This window comes from Platichthys flesus, chromosome 3 (genome assembly GCF_949316205.1).
Source record: "Platichthys flesus chromosome 3, fPlaFle2.1, whole genome shotgun sequence".
NCBI lineage: Eukaryota > Metazoa > Chordata > Actinopteri > Pleuronectiformes > Pleuronectidae > Platichthys > Platichthys flesus.
The window spans coordinates 1708471-1730260 of NC_084947.1; the positions used below are offsets into that span (position 1 = coordinate 1708471).

The following is a 21790-nucleotide window of genomic DNA, read 5'->3' on the forward strand; positions in this document are numbered from 1 at the left end:
CCCAGAGCTTCTGTCCCAGAGCTTCTGTCCCTGAGGTTCTGTCCCTGAGCTTCTGTCCCAGAGCTACTGTCCCAGAGCTTCCGTCCCAGAGCTTCTGTCCCAGAGCTTCTGACCCAGAGCTTCTGTCCCTGAGGTTCTGAGCTTTGATTCCGATTCAGAGAAACGTTAACAATCATCTAGATGAGAAACACTTGAGCAGACCTAGTAAGAACTACAGAAATCATCTCAACACGTATTTAATTTGTAGTTTGACTTTTAAGTTTGGTCCATGTCCCGTCTGCTAACATGGAGGAAGTGGGTTTTATGACCTTTACTGCAGCTGGCCACCAGGAGGCGATATATATGCTCTGGCTTAACTTTTGGGGAGCAACTCATGGCGTCCATCTTTATTTACAGACTATGGAACCAACCAATACAGATATTTTGTTTACAAGGAAACAAAATAGAGAAAAGAAGCAAATACTCACAATTAAAAAAAACTCTAAAACAATTGATTGATTATCAAAATAGTAAATTTATTTATTTATTTGTCAATCAACAGATTTTTGCATCTCATACAACATGTGTCCACTTTTAACATTTAACTTACAAAGCACCAAATCAGTGGTAACCGAGAACGACTGGACCACAGCTGAAGGAATATTAATACACAAGTTACTGTTTTGTCAAAATTAATTTCTCGACAACATTCGTCTCAGCAAACAACACATTTGTCGTCTGCTTGTCAAAAACAGTCCAGTAAAATCTGACTTTGGAAAACACTTTGGAAACTACAGTTAATGTAAACTACCAAGGATTTTAATATTGCATCACTTTTTATATTGAATAATAAAAAATCACTTAAGAACTTTAACTGAACAGAAAACCAGTAAACGACCAGTCGGACGTATTTACTGTACATTCAGTGTTCGTCCATACGACCGGATTCTGAAGAGCTGTTCTTTGTGAACAATTATCTCAACATCATGTACGTGAGTGATGAGGTCAAAGCATCGGGCTGGTAAGTGCAGTACAGACGGGTAAGTGCAGTACAGACGGGTAAGTGCAGTACAGACGGGTAAGTGCAGTACAGACGGGTTTCCATCGGCTCTGAGTGAATCTGCTCATTTGGCGACACAGTGCAGTGAGAGAGCTCCAGCTTTGGTTTGTGACCCTGAACATGATGCAACATGGGAAATAATCATCACTCCGCTACAGGCAATCGGAATCAATCGCTTTTTTAAAGCAGGTTTACCCACTTTTAAAAAACCTGTGTATTGCCACTAATTTAGGTTTAAAAGTGACATTAGTCAGCAAGCAGGGTTTTGGTAGTTCCCTCATTTGCTGTTGCTTTTCAAAATAAAATTGGTGGCTCTCCTTTTTTCTTCAGAAAAGCACCCAACCACAAGTTTAGTGTTTGCTTGTGTTTCTACAAACCTTAGCTACTTTTCATTGTCAGTTCTGTCCTGTCTGCGAGAAGAAACTTCTGTTTGGAGACGATGACTTTTTCAAACATGTGTGAAATCAGCTGAACGGGACATTAGACAGATTTCCTCCCACCAGCTCCTCGGTCCAGAGTCTGTGTAACGACCAGTTGAGCTGAAACTGGCACTGAGCAGATTGTGAATATGAATTTTTATATTTGGGCTCCACATTCATCAATGTCTGCAATTTCACCTGTATAAACTTTCCAGCTGATGAACTGGCTTCAAGAAACTTTACTTAGAATCACACAAACAACTGTGAACCACGAAACCGTTTCACAGGAACATTAATTGTAAAAATGCTTTGGTCGTATCCTTCGCTCCGTTAATTGATTCCCTCCACGTCGATGGTGGCGTTGAGGGAGAAGTCGGCCGTCTCCTCGCTGACTTCGCTCTCGGCCTTCACGTCGGAGTTGAGCAGGGAGCTCATGGACCTGCAGGTCATGGTGGGGTCATGGGTGGTGCTGATGCTGCTGGGGGAGAACGCTGCAGAGACGAGAGGGAAAACCTGTAACTGATCGGGTTCCGACAGTGGTGAGAGCTGAATGCGAGCTGCTGTTAAAATGGTGGAACTTGTTCTAAATTCTATCCTCCACCAAAGTGCAAAGTGAAGCAGGATCCAGATCCGGAAAAGTGAAAACTGACACAAAAGTTGTGTTTTATTCATTGAAATCTGAATGAACTCAGCAGAAGGTCTCATCTTCAGTGTGATTTGTAAAATATAATACAATTTAAAAGATTGTATACGTTGCATTCATATTTTTGTGCAATGTAGATGTTACAGTACTGGATCATGTTATATGTAGCTCAGTGGGCTTTGTGTGTTTGGTTAAAATACCATTCATAGGATAATATTTAACCAAAAGAATAAGAAATAATTGTCGTCCCACAGTCCTGACTTATGCTTGTGCGTTTGACAAAATAGATAAAGCTCAAATCTTTCACGGGTCTCGAGCTACAAATCTTTTTTTCTGGATACTCCTCAAAGTCGTTAATATGATGAACTCATATTGGCTCCTGCAGGTCGACAGTACAGCATCGCACATAAAATAAAAATGTCTTGGTACAGTAAGGCGAGTAAATAAAAAGGAGAAGAGAAATACTGTAGTGAGAGACAAACCAGCCGAGTGGTATCATCAGCACTGCAGAACAAATGGTCGTTTGTGTTCGTGCTGTTTTCAGCTGATATAAAAACGACCGCACAGCGAAATGAGTCCAAGCAAAGCTCAGGATTTATAGCAAATTGAGTCAGTCAGCAAAAAGGGAACAGAGGGAGCGCTAAACAAAAGCATTAGATCTTTTACAGTTAACAGGAGAGGCCTGTGCACACACACACACACAAACACACACACACACACACACACACACACACACACGCTCGCTCTACAGCCACTGAGGCTGGTTTACAACAATCCTGTCTTAGTACAGTCGCTCATGTTACTACATTAAAGTTTCACTGCTATCATACTATACTACACTACTATGAATACTCTCATGTACTTTGAAGTACTTAACTTCCTCTTATACCCACTGTTTTCTGAGGATTTAATAACCAAACGATTCATTAATCAATCAAGAAAATAATCACCCAGATAAATCAATATTAGAATGAATCATCTTCAGACAGATGAATGTATTGGTTCTCCAAATAAAAGTTGACATTGGAAAAGGTGTAAAAAAAAACAATTTATATGTTTTTTTATCTCAGAAAATATAATAAAACCAAGTTATTTTTCCTTTGAATAAGATTCTGGACAATCCCCATAATCAGATAATATCAAAAACTGATCAGATGTGATCCAAGTTGTTTGGCTGTTGTTAAAAATCAAACATTATTCCACTGAAGTTGCATTTCAAATTTCTGATTATCAAAAACTATCATTTTTTATTAAATAATTTCCTGATCGCAGAAACATAACAAACGTCCAGTATTTCCCAGAGTCCTCGGACTTGATTGGCCTCCTCCAGGCTCCTCTCTCTCTCCTTCCTCCTCACCGGTGGTGGGAGGAGGAAAGAGGAGTAATTTCTCTCCTCATTAACTTCCTGATTGGTTTCGGACTCCAATTTTTGCCCGTCTGCAGTTTGTCACCAATTCCAAACTGGCAGCCCAATCGTTAATACTAATGTTTGTGTAGCTAAGTGCAACCAGCTCTTCTTTTTTTTTTTTTACCCCTCAGTGATCCACTTGTACAGCAATAACACAGCATGTTGGGGGGGGGGGGGGGGGGCTGTGAATTAGCCTGTTCACTGTTAATTCTCTGTCCGTTCATCAGCAGGAAATCTATGATGTAATTAAAGGCTGGAGGCGACTGGACGTGTTAGTTTCACTGCGGATGTTAAATCACGACACAGTGCGGTACACATGTTGTCTGCTGCATCCGACTGTCTCTCCTGTTTAATACAGATTAATGTGTGAAGCAGCACAAAGCCGTGTTCCCCATTAGCCCCAGCAGCACCAGTTAATCACACCGGGACACAACTAATTAAACAATTAGCTAATTAGCTTTAATTACATTTTTCTATTATTTCTTTCCATTTATCGAATAATTATTTGGTTTAAAAGGGAAGTGTAGAAAATTATAATTGATGTTAAAACACTTGAATACTGGAGCTACCAACAAATTAGTTTAAAGATCAATTCATCACAGGACGTTTCAAAGAAGAAATGAAGCCTCAAAATGAGACGAATTCCTATGTAATTTATCAATTACTTGAGGTTGAAGATGTATTAATCAACAATTCATCATTAAACTGTCTAAAAATGAGCTGTTAAATCTTTTGTTGACTTCTGAACTTACATGATCCAAAATGTTTCCAACAACGTTCAAACTCATTGTGGGAACTGCTTAGTTTCTCTATAATTTCAAGGTCTGGACGTTAACAAGTTATGATTTGGTGCTTATCTTGTTTAAGTAAATGATGTTCAAAGACAGTTATTATTATTATTGATTCAGACCTAAATGGGAAGTGTTCAGTTCCGTGTCATCCACATTTTTACAACAATGTATTTAAATTCCATAATGAATGATTTCGAAAAATATTTTTTGATATCCGTACAAAAACTGTACTGGGATAAACCCTGTACTAACTACAAAATATTTAGATTAGTCTTTTTGTGTATTAAGTTTGACTTGAGACAAAGTGGTATACCTTATATAGTATAATACACAGTTTGTTCAAGTACTTTTTGGCAGAAAAGTGCCTCAGAGTAAAAACTAACTTCCCCAGTAATAAAACTGAATTAAACTACCATCTACTAAATATTCTGTTTGTTTTCAGAGAAACAACAAAACCAGTTCTCCATTTTCCTTCTGTCCTCTGGTATGAGATGGATAAGACTTCTGACACAGACCAGTGTTGTTGTAATGAGTGAGATCCCCACACGTCTCACCATGAAAAGAGAGGCCCTGTGTTAAACCCAACAATCGACTTGAGCTTCAGCCTCACACACAAACCGTTTGTAACGAGAGCGACTTTACCTGCTGGCCATGTTGAAAGAGAGTTTATTCTCCTGACTGAACTTTTGCCCTTTCCCCAGTCACTCAGGGCTCTATATAAGATTTCCTAACTATTAAACAGTCTTTGTGTGGAATAACAAAAGGAAGCTTTTTTAACCTCCCACTTGTCCTGTTCAGGGAGCCAGTGAATGAAGGTGCAATCATTTCTGCTGCTGCCAGAGACGGGAACAAAAGCCCAGATGTGAGAGGAGATGGTAATTCAGTCTGATCCACCGGGGATAAGCTCTCACTGTGGGTTTCATACTCAACACTCATCCACCGTAAACAAGGGTCATGGGGGTAGATAACACTTAAGTAAACACACACACACTCTCACACACACACAATTCTACATCAAACTAGAGTTTTGTGAGTTGCTGGAATATTTAGACATCAACTAATGCTCAGCAAAAACTGTTATTTAGTGTCCTGACAATAACTTACCATTAACTACATGTCACTAATTAACTAATGAATTAATTAGCAGCTTTTATTACCTCCACTGAGGACTGTGTGTATTTGTCTGCATTTGTTTGTTAGTTATCAGGGTTACACAAAAACTACTGGAGAGATTACAAACTACATTTCTTTACTCATTCTTTAAAATGTTCCTTGATTTCTGAGAGATCATGAATCTTGATTTTAAAACAATCTCACATGTTTGGGGGACTAATATCCAGGAATGTGATTTGGTGCAAATCCAGATAAGAATCCAGATAAGAATCCAGATAAGGTGAAATTAAAAGTGGTTTCATGATGGGACTGTTGGGGCCCTGGCAGAAGTATTCACCCTACTAAATACCATTTAAAACAAACCCATTAACATACTTCAAATAGCACGGAGCGTTAAGAAGTATTTTGTTCATGTTTCTATACTTAGATATCTTTTGTTTTATGTGTTACTTAGTTAAATGTAGTAAAATGTCGAGTTATATATCAATACATTTACCTTTAGCTGAGAGATAGAGATAGATAGAGATTGTTATCTATATGAAGGCACTGGTAGATCATTTGTTCTACAGTTCAAAGGGTGAGAAGTCTTTATATCTGAGAGTTTACTACACATTACAGTTATTAACTCAGAGTGTGAATCTGCAGAAGTCCCAGAATGCATGTTGCCTTAAACATGCGTCAGTGGTGTCCAGGGACAGCAGCGCTTAGTGGAGGCTTTTATCAAGGGAGCTGAAATTCACTCCCAGGAATGAAGAGTTGCCTGTCACGGGACAAGGTTGGCCTGGGATTAAATTGCTCCCATTAAAATGATACGAGCTGTGTCCAAAAAGATCATCCCTGGCCAGTTTGAGCGGGTCCCATGTGTGTCCAAGTGAGGACGACCCTTGTCGAGATGGACGCTCCCCTCCCCGTGAACGATCTGGGCGTCTACCTCCTCATCATCAGCCCAGCAGCAGGGCTTAATGGCCCAGAAAGCTCAGTCAAAGAGCAGACACCAGGCAGGAAGGCTTTAAATACTGTGCAGTGAACGGTGGAGGCTCACGTCACTCAGCTGATGTTCACTCCACAGACCTTCACCCTCAGTTTCAAATCACTGACTTTGTCTCAACCCTTTTCTGGGTGAGTCTTAATTCAGCAAGTCTTCTATGAGGATTGTTCAAGTCCACAAGGTGAAAGGTTTTGTACAGAACAGAAATCCAGAGCAGGGAATCAATGAATGGTGGATATAAATATAACAGGACTTTAATTAGCAATTAATGGAGGTTTTGTTAAAAATATAAAGACGCTGTGAAAGATTCTGGTCGTAAAAAATCATTAATTGGACCAATAAAAAAATAATTGAGGGGCACGGGAGCGTTTGTACCAAAATTCTCCGTAATACATAAAGTAGTTGTTATCGAGCTTCAATGAATAACGAAAATACTATCATCATTTGTATTGATAATATATAACATGTCCATATAAAACTTGGTGAAAATTACTCCAGCTTGTGTGCCAGTCACCTTTTAACATTTACAGCACATTTTAACAAAACCATGATGATACTGATAATCATTTAAATACCGTTTCACCTTTAATACATGAATTTGAAAATGTAAATTGTCTTTGCTTTTTGTTAGAAGTAATAATCCCAGTTGATATTTCAAAGCCGGAACCAGACGTTCTATGATAATGAATATTGCTGCTGCTGCTGGTAAGAAGAATACTACCAGTCCCAACACTGTGCTGTGACCACTGGTCCTGGTGGTGAAGCCCGAGCTCATTTCAAGCCACATCAAACACCTTCATCAGGGAACCAAGTAAAGAGTCAAATAACAGATACTGCATTATCATGAATAAAGACAATTCGTTTTATCGAGTGTGCAGTTAAATCTTCCCCATATCTCTCATTCCCCTGTCTCCAATGGGGAGCCGCTGAGACAATTGTTCAAAGTGATGCAGTCTCTTAAGCGGCCATTACGGGGGGGGGGGGGGGGCAGAAAACACTTCAATGCTCATTATCGGTTTGCAGTGGAGCTGAAGAGAGAGGAGGAGCGACGCAGGCTGACAGAAGGCATCAGTGTCGGGGTCAAAGGCTAATTAAGCAGAGAGGACCCTTTGCTCCCGCATTGTTAACCAATCTGTCCCCGGTGAAGACGTCTGCCGGGGGGGCGTGACACGGTCCCTCGTCCCTATGCTGAATCTCCGCTTCGGCTACTGTGCACCATCAACTCACAAAATGGCCTGTCAGTCTATCGCTGGGCGTTTTGACTCGATCCCTCCAAAAGTTATGGATATGCAATAATGAGCCGAGGTGGCCGATCAATATTTGCGGGACTTTTCTATCATCAGGTTTTAAACAAGCGATTCATCGTGAGTCGACAGGGTAAGAAAAATGCCAAAGTAAAGGACACAGGGGGAGTGAAATATATCGCTATGTAAAGGAGGACGCCTCTCGCGGGTGCTAAAGCTGCCAGATGTGTTTATCCAAGTCGTTCAGCTGTTTCAGAGAGAGCTGCCACGGCCACATCATCTGTCAGTGCACGCATGAACTCGATATGTCTGCTGAATGAAGACGTCATTTATGTGCTGATTATATTTAGATAAACAGTAAACGTACTGATTCTGTGAGTTTTTCAAATGTTAGAATCAAACTGTGATATAACTTCAAACAGAAATTCATTCCTGCTTTTTTCCATTTGTTCACATGTAGACATTTTATCAACATAAAACCAATTAATCTAATTAAATATGAAAGTATCAGTTAATGAAATTTCCCTTGAAAGTAAATATGATTTAGCCTACATGGTTGTGTTATGAATTACTTAAGATCACATCTAGTTAGAATAATGAAGCTCTCTTCTGCCTTTTCTTTGATATTAATTCTAGCATCTTTTTTTATGAAAGGATTATAAATACAGGTCACCTAATAATCACAATGTCTGAATTCATTCTTTTCCTTTTGAAACACTGAAGAAAAACATCCACTAGTTTCACCCTGAAATTGTATTTTCATGTCTTAACTGTTGCTCCCAAAAAAACGATTAATAGAAACAGACAAATCGACGTTTGAAAACTCAAATAACTGAGAGTTCCTTCAGTGATCATACACTGCTCTGCAAAAACATGGTTCCAGATAAACCAGAAGTCAATGGAAATATTGAATCATTAAATTTCAAGCCACCAAAAGCTGGACAGTGTGTGTGTGTGAGTGTGTGTGTGAGAGACAAATCGAGAGTGAGGGGATGAGGACATAAACCACACAGCCCAGCCTGTTTAACGTCTCCACAGCCCCAGGCCGGTGCTAATGGTGGTGTCGTACAACACATTACACAGGTGCTTGTGCCCTGAGCAGACAATTACACTGATATTTAGCTCGTCCACAGCCCAGCAGGCGATCAGGGCACTTAGCTGCACAGCGGGGTGAGGAGGACTATCGGATGGGCCACACAGGACTGTCCCACTGTAACTAAGAGTCAGGAGAGACACTCAATCAGTCACATATTCAAACAGGCCCCTCAGGGACTGACAGGCCCCAGCAGGGGGACTTTCTCCAGTGCTGGCTCTCACTTACACTTTAGATCTTTCTAGGGTTCTTAAGGTTGCAACAACTCTTTGGTAAATGTGTTTGTAGTTTTTACTGAGCTTATGTTGGAGGTTCCAGTGGGAACCTTAGTCATGGATGCAGAGTAGGAACACATAGTGGAACCTTATCAGAATGCAACAGCAGCTTCATCCCTCAATCTCTACTCTGCAGACTGGCTGCAAATAAAGTCAAATTTACAAGATGACAGAGTTTGTGTCAGGGATGTTTTGGCCTCATTTTTGGATAATAAGACGGAGTGGAGACACGTTGTCCATCTTTATGAAAAGATATGGTCTGAACCAAACTATTTAATCATTGTTTCACCATCATTCAACTTCAAATGATGGTAAAACAAAAATCTTAAATGTTTGATTTAAACTATGTCATCTAAAGTCATATTTAATGTCATATATAGGTTCATAACTTAAATGTGTATGTAATAAAGATAAAATCAAAACACATGCACCAAACCAAACAGTCTCCTCTCAGCCTCGGTTTTCCTCAGGTTCGGTGAAACAGCTCTGACAACATGTACTGAGCTGACTGATGATCTCAACATGTCAGTGACCAAGGAAATGAACTCTGGCTGCTACATGACATGAAACAGCACTTCCTTTGGAGAGGTCACCTCATGGGTTGGAAGTACCGATTAGTTTCAGGTTTAATAAATCCTAAAGAGTGAGGGGCCTTTGTGACATCTCAAGAATGAGTGTGGCCCGGCGTGAGTTCAGGTACATGCAGTGAGTGTGTGTTCGAGGGACTTCCTTAACTGTGTGTGTGTGTGTGTGTGTGTGAACTGTGGGGTTAAAAGTAATCTGATCTGGAAGCAGGTAAAGCCCATTTTGCACACGAAACAAAGAAACTTACTGACACCAATCTCTCTGTCGTTTCTTTCCAGCAGAGGAGGCGGAGAACCTGAAGCCACAGACTTTATACGCAGTAACTCACCGTGGTGTACAGTACGCTATAGATTGAAGTCAGCAAAATCAATAGAATATCATCTAGAAAGATAGTAATGGATTTCTAACTTAATGGGCTCACACAGGTCCATCGATTAGCAGGATTAACATCTGCAATACCTCACCAATCTGATTTGCATTTAAATTACTGTACGCTCTGTGCTCACACCAATATAACAAAACAGACAAATGTATAGCCAGCACAGCCGCGCTCGACCGAGACCGGCCTTCAGTGTGAGACTAGTTTGTTTAAAAGAAGAAGAAGCAAGAAGTACATGAGAGGAAAGTTGCTGTGCAGACAGCTTGCAAACTTTGAGCAGTTTTCAATTTTGAAAAAAGCCCCTGACAAGGACGAAAAAGAAAGAACATAAACACGAAGAGACTCGACCTGAAGCCGTCTCCTGTAAGACTGGAGCAGCCATAAGTCTCCTGGGGCAGCTCATCTGCGCCAGATCCACGAGAGGAAGCAGTGTGTTTGTGGAGATACAGCACGAGTGTGTGTTTGTGTGTGTGTAGATATGGGGGGTGTGGTGGTGGTGGTGGGGCAGAGCGAGGTGAGATGTTGGGAGGGCGGCGAGGTGGGGAGGGAGTTTGATGGACTGCGCTGTCACCTCCCGCTCGGCGATTTACGGCGGCGGGGCTGCTGACGAGCGCGGGGCAGTAAACAGGCCGGCCGGGGGCGTATTTCACAGGGAGCTGGCTTTTATGAAGAACACCGGGACGGCTCTACCCACAGCTCCACCCGGCCCGCCGTGACGGATGGAGAAAGACGCATGACAAGCTTCATCATTGTTTGTAAATCTTAACTGTTCCCGCTCACTAACTCCAGAAGGCAATTTTGCGGAGACAGCGCGGCCCGTGGAGGGGGAGGGCGGAGAGTGAGGGTGTGGGGGGGGGGGAGGCGGAGGGGAAAGGACAGCGTGGCACTCCTGAAGGTTATTTGGATCTCTGTATTTGGCCAACTGATTAGCCCTCTCCTGGGAGGGAGATAAATCTGACAGGGTGGTGTTTGGCAGCGAGGCAGAAGGGGGGGGGGCAGGTACACTCACAGCTCAGACGCTTCCTCCTCACGGAACTCAAGCGACTCGACATGTTCAGTCAAAGTGAAACAATCCAAGGATTAAACTCAGATTTTAGGGGATTGTTGAAAGTTGGATTTATTTGGACACTTTCACTGACCCCACATTTGATCTGTTTCTGATCAGTGGATAAATCGGCTCCCATGTTCAGTTAGTGTATATTAATAAAGTAGATAATTAAGTAGTAGTAGCTAAAAACCTTGTTTCCAGAGATAAAGTATTTATTTCTGTAATGAATTTGTAAAAATGTTGGTATTATAACTTGAACTTTATATGGGAAAGGTCCTGGGAACACATTCTGCAGCTAAATGAGTGTGTTGACTTATGAAACCAGTTCAGTAGAGAAGGACTGAGATGGTTTTGTGTATCACTCGTAACAAAGTTGTGTCTTTTTTCATTGTAATTTATACTCACATTTATCCACATATTCAAAAACAAAAATTCAAACTATCTTCTAAATTCTCAAGGGGAATGTCCCTCTTGAACCTAAAGTTTGAGAACCTCTGGTTTAGGGGGCTTGTTTCTCTGGCACCACCGAATGTGGGACCACCCTCGGAGGATGTTGTTGTGTTGTAATGGAGCATGGCGACGCACAGCAGGAGGCCGACATGGGACCCACAGGGAACGGACAGGTGAAAGTCATAAACAAACACAGGTAGAAGGGGAGATGCGGGGGTCTTCAGGTTTTAAGCGATGCTGGTGGTGTCAGCAGTTTCACTGAAAGAAGGATGTTGTCTTTGGACTAATGACACTCTTCCCCTATGTCCGATATAAATGAGTAATAATATACAATACCACTTTTGTTAACGGCAGAGCAGCCACTTCACTGTTTGATCCCTTAAGAGAAAATATCCTCGTGACAAATACAACTGTGATTTTCATTTAAATGATCCATTAGATTTTCATTTTAAATCAGATGTACATAAAAACAACACTTAAAACATAACGGGAGCTGCCTTCTGTCAGACATTCAAGACACGCTGGTTAATAAGAAGATTAATAACAGCAGATTTTATACAGTTACGACTTCTAATATATCTGAGGAGCATTTCTGTTCAGCTGAGTTTTCAACAGGTGCTTCAGAGGAGAGCAGATCTGCAGTTAAAGTATGTGAACACTTCTCTTTACAAACATAGATCCTCAAGTGAGCCAGTTAGAGGATGTGATAAGCTATGGAAGGACATTGACATATTTTACTGTATATTGTACTTACTTTGCTCATACTATGTGTATAATATACGTTATATAACTTCGGCTGAGCCATATTTTTGTGCTGTTGACTCTTAAGTTTGCTTAAAGGTGAAATAGGAAAATATTCTTGTAAATAAAGGTTAATCCTCCATAAAGAAAAGCACTGACACGACATTAACAATCCGTCCCTCTCTCTTCTCCTCTTATCTCTAATCGTCTGTTCGTATGAATTCTTAAGTAAGCTCCACAAATACTTTCCTGAAAATATTAAGCAATACACACAATCTGATTCTGAGGCAAACACACAGTCAGTAATGCTCCGCTGAGATTCCCAGCTCAGATTGGTGGAGGTGAAGTGAGACAGAAATCTAGAAATCTGAGATCAGATTCTACTTCACGAAAAGACACAGAGCTGCACTGTCAAGTCCTTCTGCAGTTTAGAGGTTGTTTTGAAGTTGATCATTGTAATCAACTGTACGTCATCTTCTGAACAGGAAGGATAACAGAAAGCAAAGAAAACTAACTTTGCTCAATTTGAAGTAAAATAAAAGGTGAATCTAAAAGTAAAAAAGCTTCACTTGAGACCGATTTCCTCTTATAGCTGTGGCACTCTTAAATTGAGCGGTAATAAAACTTTATGGGGTCCCAAGACATGCAAGTGTGTGTGTTTTTTGTGTGCACGTGTCTTTGTGTGTGACTCACAGGCTGCCGTGGCGTCAGGGTTGTCGTTGTTGTTGTCCTCCAGGTTGAAGAAGGGCGGCACGCAGCCGGAGGAGCCCAGGCCCTGGCTCAGGTAGCTGGTTGCTGGGTAGTAGGAGTGCATGCAGTAGGGAGAGGACAGGCGGCTGTCGCTTTGAGACATCTGCTTCATTCAAGAACACACACATGCAACTTTAACACCAACGTCATGAGTACAATAATATAGAGATGTACATAAGATGTATAGTTTTATTTCAATTATTTTCTCAATCGAGCAACTAAATGTGAATCTTGCAAAATGTTAGAAAAAGGTGAAAATGTTTCCTTAAGCCAATGTTCAGAACTTGAAATGTCTTGTTTTGTCAAAAATAGCATAAAACAATATCTATAATATATGGTATCGTGTCAAATAGCCATCAGGTTAAGCTTGTGATCACTAGAACCCATAAAGATGAATTATTTTCCATTAATATACTTGTCCATAGTGTTTCTGAGGCAGATTAAACTGTTTCACTGACTCAGTTTTGACATTTCAGTGGAGACAGTGACAAATGCTGGATAAAAAACTTGTCACATTCCGGCTTTAGAAGCTCTTTGCTGCTCGGCTACATTATTATTCTTCTGCAGGAACAGACTCAAGGTGAAATCACCCTCAAAATGAAACAAGTTAATAATTCCACTGTCACTACATTCGTTAAAAATGTTCTTTAATCAGGACACGTTCTTTTAAATGAAATACTGTCTGTTTCTTCAGATTGTGCTATGTAAATAAATAACATAAACTCAGTGGTGTGTTCACATTGGTTATGATATCTACCCTAATATTTATTATCCAGGCATAAGACTCTATAAAACCACCAGTGGATATACCTGTGCATTCACTGATCGTTTTTATCGATATTTTCAAATACAATATAAACAGAATTGTTCCCTGTTAACATATACTTGTACAATCCTCCAAATCAGACATCAGATATCCACAGACTAAACTGACCAGAAGGAATACAGACAGAAAGGGTGACAAAGAATTAGACGTGTTTGATTTCACAGGCCTCTGACTTGATCTAGAAATGGACTGCAACACGGCGCCGGCTCTCACCAGACCTCAGAAAACTTTAAAACGAGCTGTCTACTCAGCAGCAAGGCCGCCTCAGCAAGGGTTTTCAATTTCACTTTTATGGAATTTGATTTCTGTCAGCCTGTAATACGTCACCCGTATTGTCCACACCATCAATTCTCCGACAGCTTTATAAACTGTTATTTAAGCTACACTCAGCTCTTGTATTGGGCTGTGAAAAATACAACAGAGATTGGACGGGAGTCTTGAGTGCACGAGGCTTACGGGTTGTAAGGACACATGCAGCGGCCGGACAAAAGCTCTGCTTGTTCACAGAAGAAGGAAGAAAACAAGAAAACAGGTTTTTATTTGTATTTATATTGTATTTAAAGCACTTTGAGCTGTGTCACGTTTGAAAGGTGATGTTTACAGAAAAGGTTTACATCCAGTTGTCATATGAAGATTAGAGGAAACTTAACTGTCAGTGTGATGTCAAATAAATATTTATTAAAAACTCATTGTTTACAGATAAAAATTCTAGGAACATTTTTAGTAATCTAACCCAATGACTGTAAGCCAAATCATCTATCTCGCCCCCTGGTGGTTGGCTGCAGTGTCGCTAATAGACTCTTCCAAGATGAGACAAGGGCCAAATTAGAAAACACAAATTCAAGGTAATTCACTTTTTCTATACATTTTTCCTGTCATTTGAGGAAATTCTTATCACTCTGATATTTATTCAAGCATCTTCTGCACATGTGTAGTTTTTGGAATTCAAGGGTTGATCCGCCGCTTTTAACATTCTTGAGTTAAGAGTACATTTTTTTATAGGAGCAACACATTTGCTGACAGACGCATTAATGACCTGAAGATGATAATTATAGATATTAATGACAGCAAAACACTATTGACGTCATTTAAACAAGGAATGACACTACAGGAGCTGCTTGTATTACCGGAGTGAGATAAAACATTAAACAAGGAAGATGCCACATACCGAATTATCAACTCCCTGAAGTGTAACCTGCTGACTCCTGGGGGGGCTTCCCTACCTCCCTGAGTGGGCCTGTCTCTCCTTATCTGGCACCATCTCCTGTCTGGAAGCTCAACACCACCCTTATACTATTATCACCATCCACCTGCATGGCAGCCAAGCACCAGTGAGTGCACAGTGGAGGAGAGAAGCTGGTAGATCATACACTGATAAAGACCAGTGGCCTCCTCTGTGGTGAGAAGAGCACAATACCTGTAGATCACCATATAATGGCAATCGCTGTGAGATTAGCTTGATTGATAAAACAAATCGGTATTACACTGCACTTTCTGAGCTTATTTCATGAGAGGAGCTCTGCAGGTTCCAATCGTTCAATGTGATAACTAACGAATGAGATTGCGACGTAGGCCATTTAAAGATAATATTGCAGAGTGAGGTGCAGAGTTCTGATATCTATGAATATCTAAGTGCATTGGCATTTTGTGAATCCGAATTTTATTGCTTTACACTTTGGTGACGGGACACTCCCTCTTAACTGAGATGAAAACAACAGTTGTAGCATTTCTGATCTCAGAAGGTCAGTCAATCCAGAGCTTGTGGCCACGCACTGAAGAAGCACAAAGAGCTACTCGTCAACAATCGGGCTCTGGGAACCACCAGAGGACGACTTATCAGCTGATCCAAGTTGGCCTGCTGGCTCAAGATCAGCTGATACACTAAAGGCCTTTGTGCTTTTGCAGAACCAATGTCAGCAGGTTGTAGAAAGTTTCTATCTACGTGTGTATATGTATCTGATCTCAAAACGTAAATGGTGATGGTCAGATAAAAACAAATCATGCACATTATGCATCCGGCATAGCAAAGGCATGAAAGCTGATATAACTATTAAAACAAAAAAGTTTGAAGTACTTTATGTTAGTTTTTTTGTGTTAGGATGTAATGATTGAGAAGAAAAAAAAGCACCACCATCACAAACCAGCTGAATGAATGAGAGTCAGTGATAAAGCACATCACAGCCCAAAGCTGACAGAGAAACACACAGATAAGGACTTTGGAGACAAAATCACAACTGAGTGAGTGAAGGATTCTCCCACTGGAGGTTTAGGACAGGTAGAGGAGACAAGAATGAAGAGGTTTTAGTCATAATTATTCCAACTCAGGTGATAAACGATGATTAACTGCTCATTTTATTTCTACAGTGATATTCAATCACAATAACAATCCATCTCTAGTTACAAACTACGTATCTGTGGCCCCTGAACTCATCTTCAAATAATCAGCTCTTCATGCAAATACAAAAAAAGTGGTCTCTGAATTTGAATAACCATAACACGTAGCCCTCTCAACCTGACACCTCCACTGAAAAAATACCATAAATCACAAAGGAGGATGGCCAAATTATGCTAAAGAATGCTAACTGATTAGCATTAATGTGCTCACTTTCTCCTTCAGGCGCTGAGGCATAGCGGTTTGTTCCTCTGCCGACAGACAATACCATTAACCTTTGCAATTCAGGAGCTGCTGTGCACTGGCGGGTTAGCGGAGGCAGTGACCCCAAAACTAGATGTTGCTACTGGGGAGGGCGGGGGGGTGGTGGACAAACGTTCTTCATAGGAAAAAAAAAAAACAACTAAAAACACCTTCTCTGAGAACACAGGAGAGTTATAGATCTAATTTGCTTCACGCACAAAGTCATCTCATTTGACACAGTAGAGATACATTCAAGCATAAATCAGCGTGAATATACACGTGGGTGTGTTTTCTGTGTGTGTGTGTGTGTACACTATCGCCATGATGTGTCCATCCTATGTTATACCATGAGGCACTAAAACTGACATTCTCATCCATCTCTAACGAAAACAAAGAAATAAAAAGCTCATTGTTTCATGAGATAGTAATTAATATAATTTGTTATGCTCACAAGGTCACACACACACACACACGCACACACACACACATTTGGAGCATCTGCTGTGTTACATCACTGTCTTATCGAAGCAATAATTTCCTCGTCATTTTCTAATGTACAAAAATGGCTTTTGTCTACAAATGATTTCTACTTTTTACCTTTTTTTCTGCATGTCTTGTTATTTTCTAAATCAGCACATGAGCCTTTGATTGCTGCTGAAATTGATTCTTATCAAGCAAAACTGCAAAATATTTCTTCACTCCTGCTTCTCAAATGTGCAGAGGTATGTCTTTGTAATGTCACTTCTGATTCTAGATTAAACTTCCACTTAGTTAATGCTACTTGATTATTAAATCAATTACAACAATTGATACTTGCAAACCTAAATGTTTTGAATTAATCTCTTCATGGGTTTTTTGTCATCATTCAACCATTTAGCTGATTTGCTTCATGTGTTTGGAGAAGGAAGGTACTTTATAAAATAATGAAAAGTGAAGTTATGAATGTTCCAATAAAGAATTTTACAAGTTTAGAAGTATTTTTTTATTTTTGAAGAGTTTTTTTGTAAGCACATTCACAAGTGTTTTTCTGTGCTCACAAGTTTAAGTTTCCAAAATAAACCTCTGTAGTAGATATCAGATTGAGTTCAAAAGTAAATAAGAATAAATAATTATCCCGATAAAGTTACATTATTACTTCTTTGAAGTTTAAAGACAAATTTTTGCTCCAGAGCAAAGGTCATGGTTTCAACCTCTTTTTTATCGACTGAGAAAGACAAACACTTGATAAAACATTATATGAATCTGAGGTTGATCATATTAAACTCATGTGCTTGAACAATATATCGAGATATATTGAACTTTTGTTGAAGATTAAAACCGTATTTGAACATAAGAGGAGATTATAAATATTTGTATTAAACTGCAGCATAGCAAACAGCCCATCCTTCTCCTGAAGGCAAATTAAAACACACTGCAGATTACCAACAAGCAGTATCAACAGTTTATACAACATACCAGCACGTTAATCTAATGTTGACGAGGAATATTAATATGTACGCTGCAGTAGAAAGGCTATCATAGTATTAACACGAGCTATAACCTCAGCAGCTGATAACCAAGCGGAGTGGATGTGGCTAGTCACCTGGTACTGCTGGTAGTTGTAGAGGTTGCTGTAGTAGGTCGGGTAGCATGTCGGCTGGTAGAAGTTGTAATAGGAGGTTTCCATCAGCAGGTCGGACCCCCCCTCAGTATGAGCCCTGCTGCCGGCCGACGGGCTGGAGGATGATGCCGAGCGACTCCCTGGACGGACACACACATACACAGAGGAGACACACAACCAATAAGACAACAATCAACACAGACGTTAAATCATTTTTGATGTTTTTGTGTGTGTGTTGGTGTTTTCACTGCTGTCTGGGTGGAGGATGAAATGTGAAATAGTTTTTGCTTGTTACAGCTCAAGGAAATAAGTGAGGCTGTAAATGTGAGTGTGTGTTTGTGATTCCATGCATCCAGCAGCAGACCTCAACTAACCTTTGCTGGTGGGTAAATCAATGAATTCTATCCTTATGATAATTGATGTTACAATATTATCAGATCTGATGATTAATCTGTTATAAGGGGAAAAAAAGACATTTATTGAACTTTACTAGATTCTTCAGGCCATGCCATCCCTCCCTCAAACTGCTGTCAACAGCACCATCTGCAGGCCACAGCTGAACGTACAGAAAGACCAACTGATGCACCGAAGCATCACAGCAGAGACATGAGGCTTCACATCAGCACAAATAAGACCATTAAATCCTCATTACTTATTATCTGTTGTACTTTCCTTATCAACAAGGCCACATTCTTCTCAGAAGCCGCTCGCACAACGAAGACACTGTGCACCGCTGAAGCCAGAGATACTGACATTTGTTGTCCCCTTTCAAACTCTTGTCATCAGTGATTCACCGAGTGCTAAACTCCTTTTTCCACCTCAGTATTTTCCCTCTGTTGCCAAGCCAGACACCAAAGGTTCACGCTTTCACACATACACAGTGGAGACAGAGCTGGACATGAGCAGCCTTGACCACAGTCATGTTCCACCTCCTGAAATGTATTATCAGGCCGAGCGGGAACTCTGTATCTTCTGTTTCTGCCTCCACACGACAAGAAAGAAGGCAAAGATACCTAATGACGTGGTCACCAAATCATCTTTCACTTGTTTTCCAATGGAAATGGGATCCACAGTGCTTATGAAGATGTTCTTGTCACGTGGATTCTTTCATTGAACTTGAAAACACAAGTGCAGTGGCTGTTCTAAACCTGCCTGAGTGGACTGGGCTGTTGACTGGGTCTGTGGTGATGCTGGTTTAAGCCTATCGTTATGAAACCGTAAAAAGTGTCCTGCAGTAATTGAGTCCAGCAGCCGTGCTTCACTGGAAGTGGCTCAGTCCACAGCAACGTGAAGCCAGCGCTGCTGCACAGAGAGCTGTTCATCTTGAGTATTCAAAGATCAGTGAAGCTCGACTCACAGAAACCTGAACTAGAGAAGCAGCTCTCGTTGTCAACACTGGTCAACATCCACTATGACAATTTATATCTATTTGTATTTATCTATATTGGATTGTTTTAACAGCGTGATATAATGTGAGTAATGTGTTCGTCTTGGCTTTCATTTACCAACCAGGATTATAACTGTACAATACAATGACAATAAAGGCTTCGTATTCCTGATCCAAATAAGAGGAAATACTCTTAAATGTCAAAGTGATTAAAATTAAGTATGAATACAATAATCTCTCAAACTTGTTTTGCAATCTCTAGAAATCCAACTGATTAAAACCATCCAGTTAATTTTTAAAGCTGTAATCCATCTCCTCTAAAGACAAGTTTATTGAGAAGTCAGTTTTATTATATTTATGTGAATTTGCAGTCCAGTAACTGTTGTTGTTTGGAGGCTGCTCGTCTATACTCAGCTTTCGGCTGGGGGCTGCGAGACATGGGAGGGCGGTGGGACACTGGGACAGTCACTGGGACAGTTACTGGTCCGTACCTGTGAAAGCCAGAGAAGACGAGGAGGCGCCGCCGGTCGGTGTCAGGGATTGTCCGTCCACAGAGAACAGGCAGTCGGCTCCGGCCTCATTCTTCACCATGACCTCGGGTCCCGGCAGAGTCACTGGACTACAGATCCCGAGCTCCTCCTCTTGGAAATGCTGCCTCCTCAAGGCGACCTGGAGGGGAGGAGAGGAAACAACTGATATGAGGCCGTTTGGCAGAAAAGAAACATTCTGCAGGATCGCCTGGGTTTGGAGAACAGACAGTATCTGCTTGCTACTAAATCATAACTAAACACAATATGATTATGATTACACCGATTGTCATAAGATACATTAAAACTATACAATAACACACTTTTTCAGTTAACAGGGCGTTCTGCTGATGTATATTAAACTTTTGTTGTATTGACCGAGTATTGATATTGTTTTATTGTCCGTCCATACCAACTAAACAACATAAGATAAATAAATAAACACATACAATACTTCAAGCTACAAAATTAAAGAGTAAATTATCATAAAATTATGACAGGGCCAATTTATATCCTTGAACCCACATGTTCATTAATTTGTTCATCAATTAACAGCCTTTGAAATATTATAAGTGTAATAAAATACACTTAAAATGTCCATAAACACAAAGTGTTGGTAAAGTTAAGCTAGCTGTGTGTAAACAAAACTACAGCTACATTTTATTTAGCATGTTTGTAAACAAATTAAGTGAGAAAAAACAATAAGTAACGTAAACTCAGGGGATGAGTTTACTTTAGTCACGTTATTAAACTTCCTTTACAATGGAATAAGTGATCAAATACAATAAAAAAGACACACATTAAGTTGTGGTAAAGTTAAGCTAGCTGTGGATAAACTAAGCTACATTTTAGTTAGCATGTTTGTACACAAATTAAAGTGAGAAAAACTACAAGAAAAGTAAACTCATCTCCACAGATTAAGATGTAAATGAACTGTGCTAGATTATACCTGTTAAAACTGTCTTTATAAATATAATAAGTAATAAAATATACGTAAAATTTGAATAAACACACATTAAGTTGTGTTTAAGTTAAGCTAGCTGTGTGTAATCTCAGCTACATTTAAGTGAGCATGAAAGTTATGAAAACAATAAGTAAACTCGTCCATATATTAAAAAGCTCCTAAACATGGATTCTAATGATTCTCCACCCCAGCTAAATGAAGTGTTCTCCGGGTCATACATTTGAAAACCTCCGCCCCTGGCCCCAGGCTCTAGGCATGACGCTAGCCGCGCTAACAGGTGCGATGGCCGGGTTACCTGCGCCGCCATGACCCGCTGTCTCTCCGCGATCAGGTTGCACTTCACGCACCCGCAGTCCCGCCAGTTGCAGAAGCGCTTGTGGCCCTTCAGAGGGGACACGAAGCCGTGGTTCCTGCAGCGGGAGCACTTCGGCATCCTGGCGGGCCTCCCGTGGCCCGCGGGCGGGGAGAGAGGCGCGCCGCTCCCCGGGGGAACCGGCTTGCTCCGCTTGTCCGAGTTCATGATGGAGTTGAAGAAGCACCACGAAGCGGGGAGACCTGGAGCTGCTGGGGCCGGAGGCTCGGCTGCTCGGCTGTACTGGTGCTGTACTGGTGCCCGGCTGGAGGCTATAAGGTCACCGGCCCCCACCCTGCCCGGGAGTCAGTGCTGCTTCTGGGAGGAAACCGACTGGAAGCGGGGGAGAGGCGAGGGAGGACAGGGGCATCACTCTGCTGCTGCCCTGTGTCCACACTGGGTTTATTAATAAAACATTTTATCTGAAGCTCATTGTTCCATGTGAGCTTCTGGGTGTTTGGAGCTGAACCCACAAACCAACTAGGAGCTGATCTGGAAGAACGTGTACTGGTAATATCTGCTGGGAAGTTCTT

At 40.9% G+C, this 21790-nt stretch overlaps 1 protein-coding gene across 1 annotated transcript; it reads right to left on the reverse strand.

Annotated features, from left to right (window-relative positions):
• Positions 1 to 1775: 1775 nt before the first annotated feature.
• dmrt1 (doublesex and mab-3 related transcription factor 1) lies at positions 1776 to 21425 on the reverse strand. Its single transcript, XM_062385066.1, has 5 exons — positions 21201 to 21425; positions 19906 to 20083; positions 18010 to 18167; positions 12910 to 13072; positions 1776 to 1949 (listed from the first exon to the last, which is right to left on the reverse strand). Exons 1-5 carry the CDS (start codon positions 21423 to 21425, stop codon positions 1789 to 1791), a joined length of 885 nt encoding a protein of 294 aa, XP_062241050.1. The 3' UTR covers positions 1776 to 1788.
• Positions 21426 to 21790: the final 365 nt, after the last annotated feature.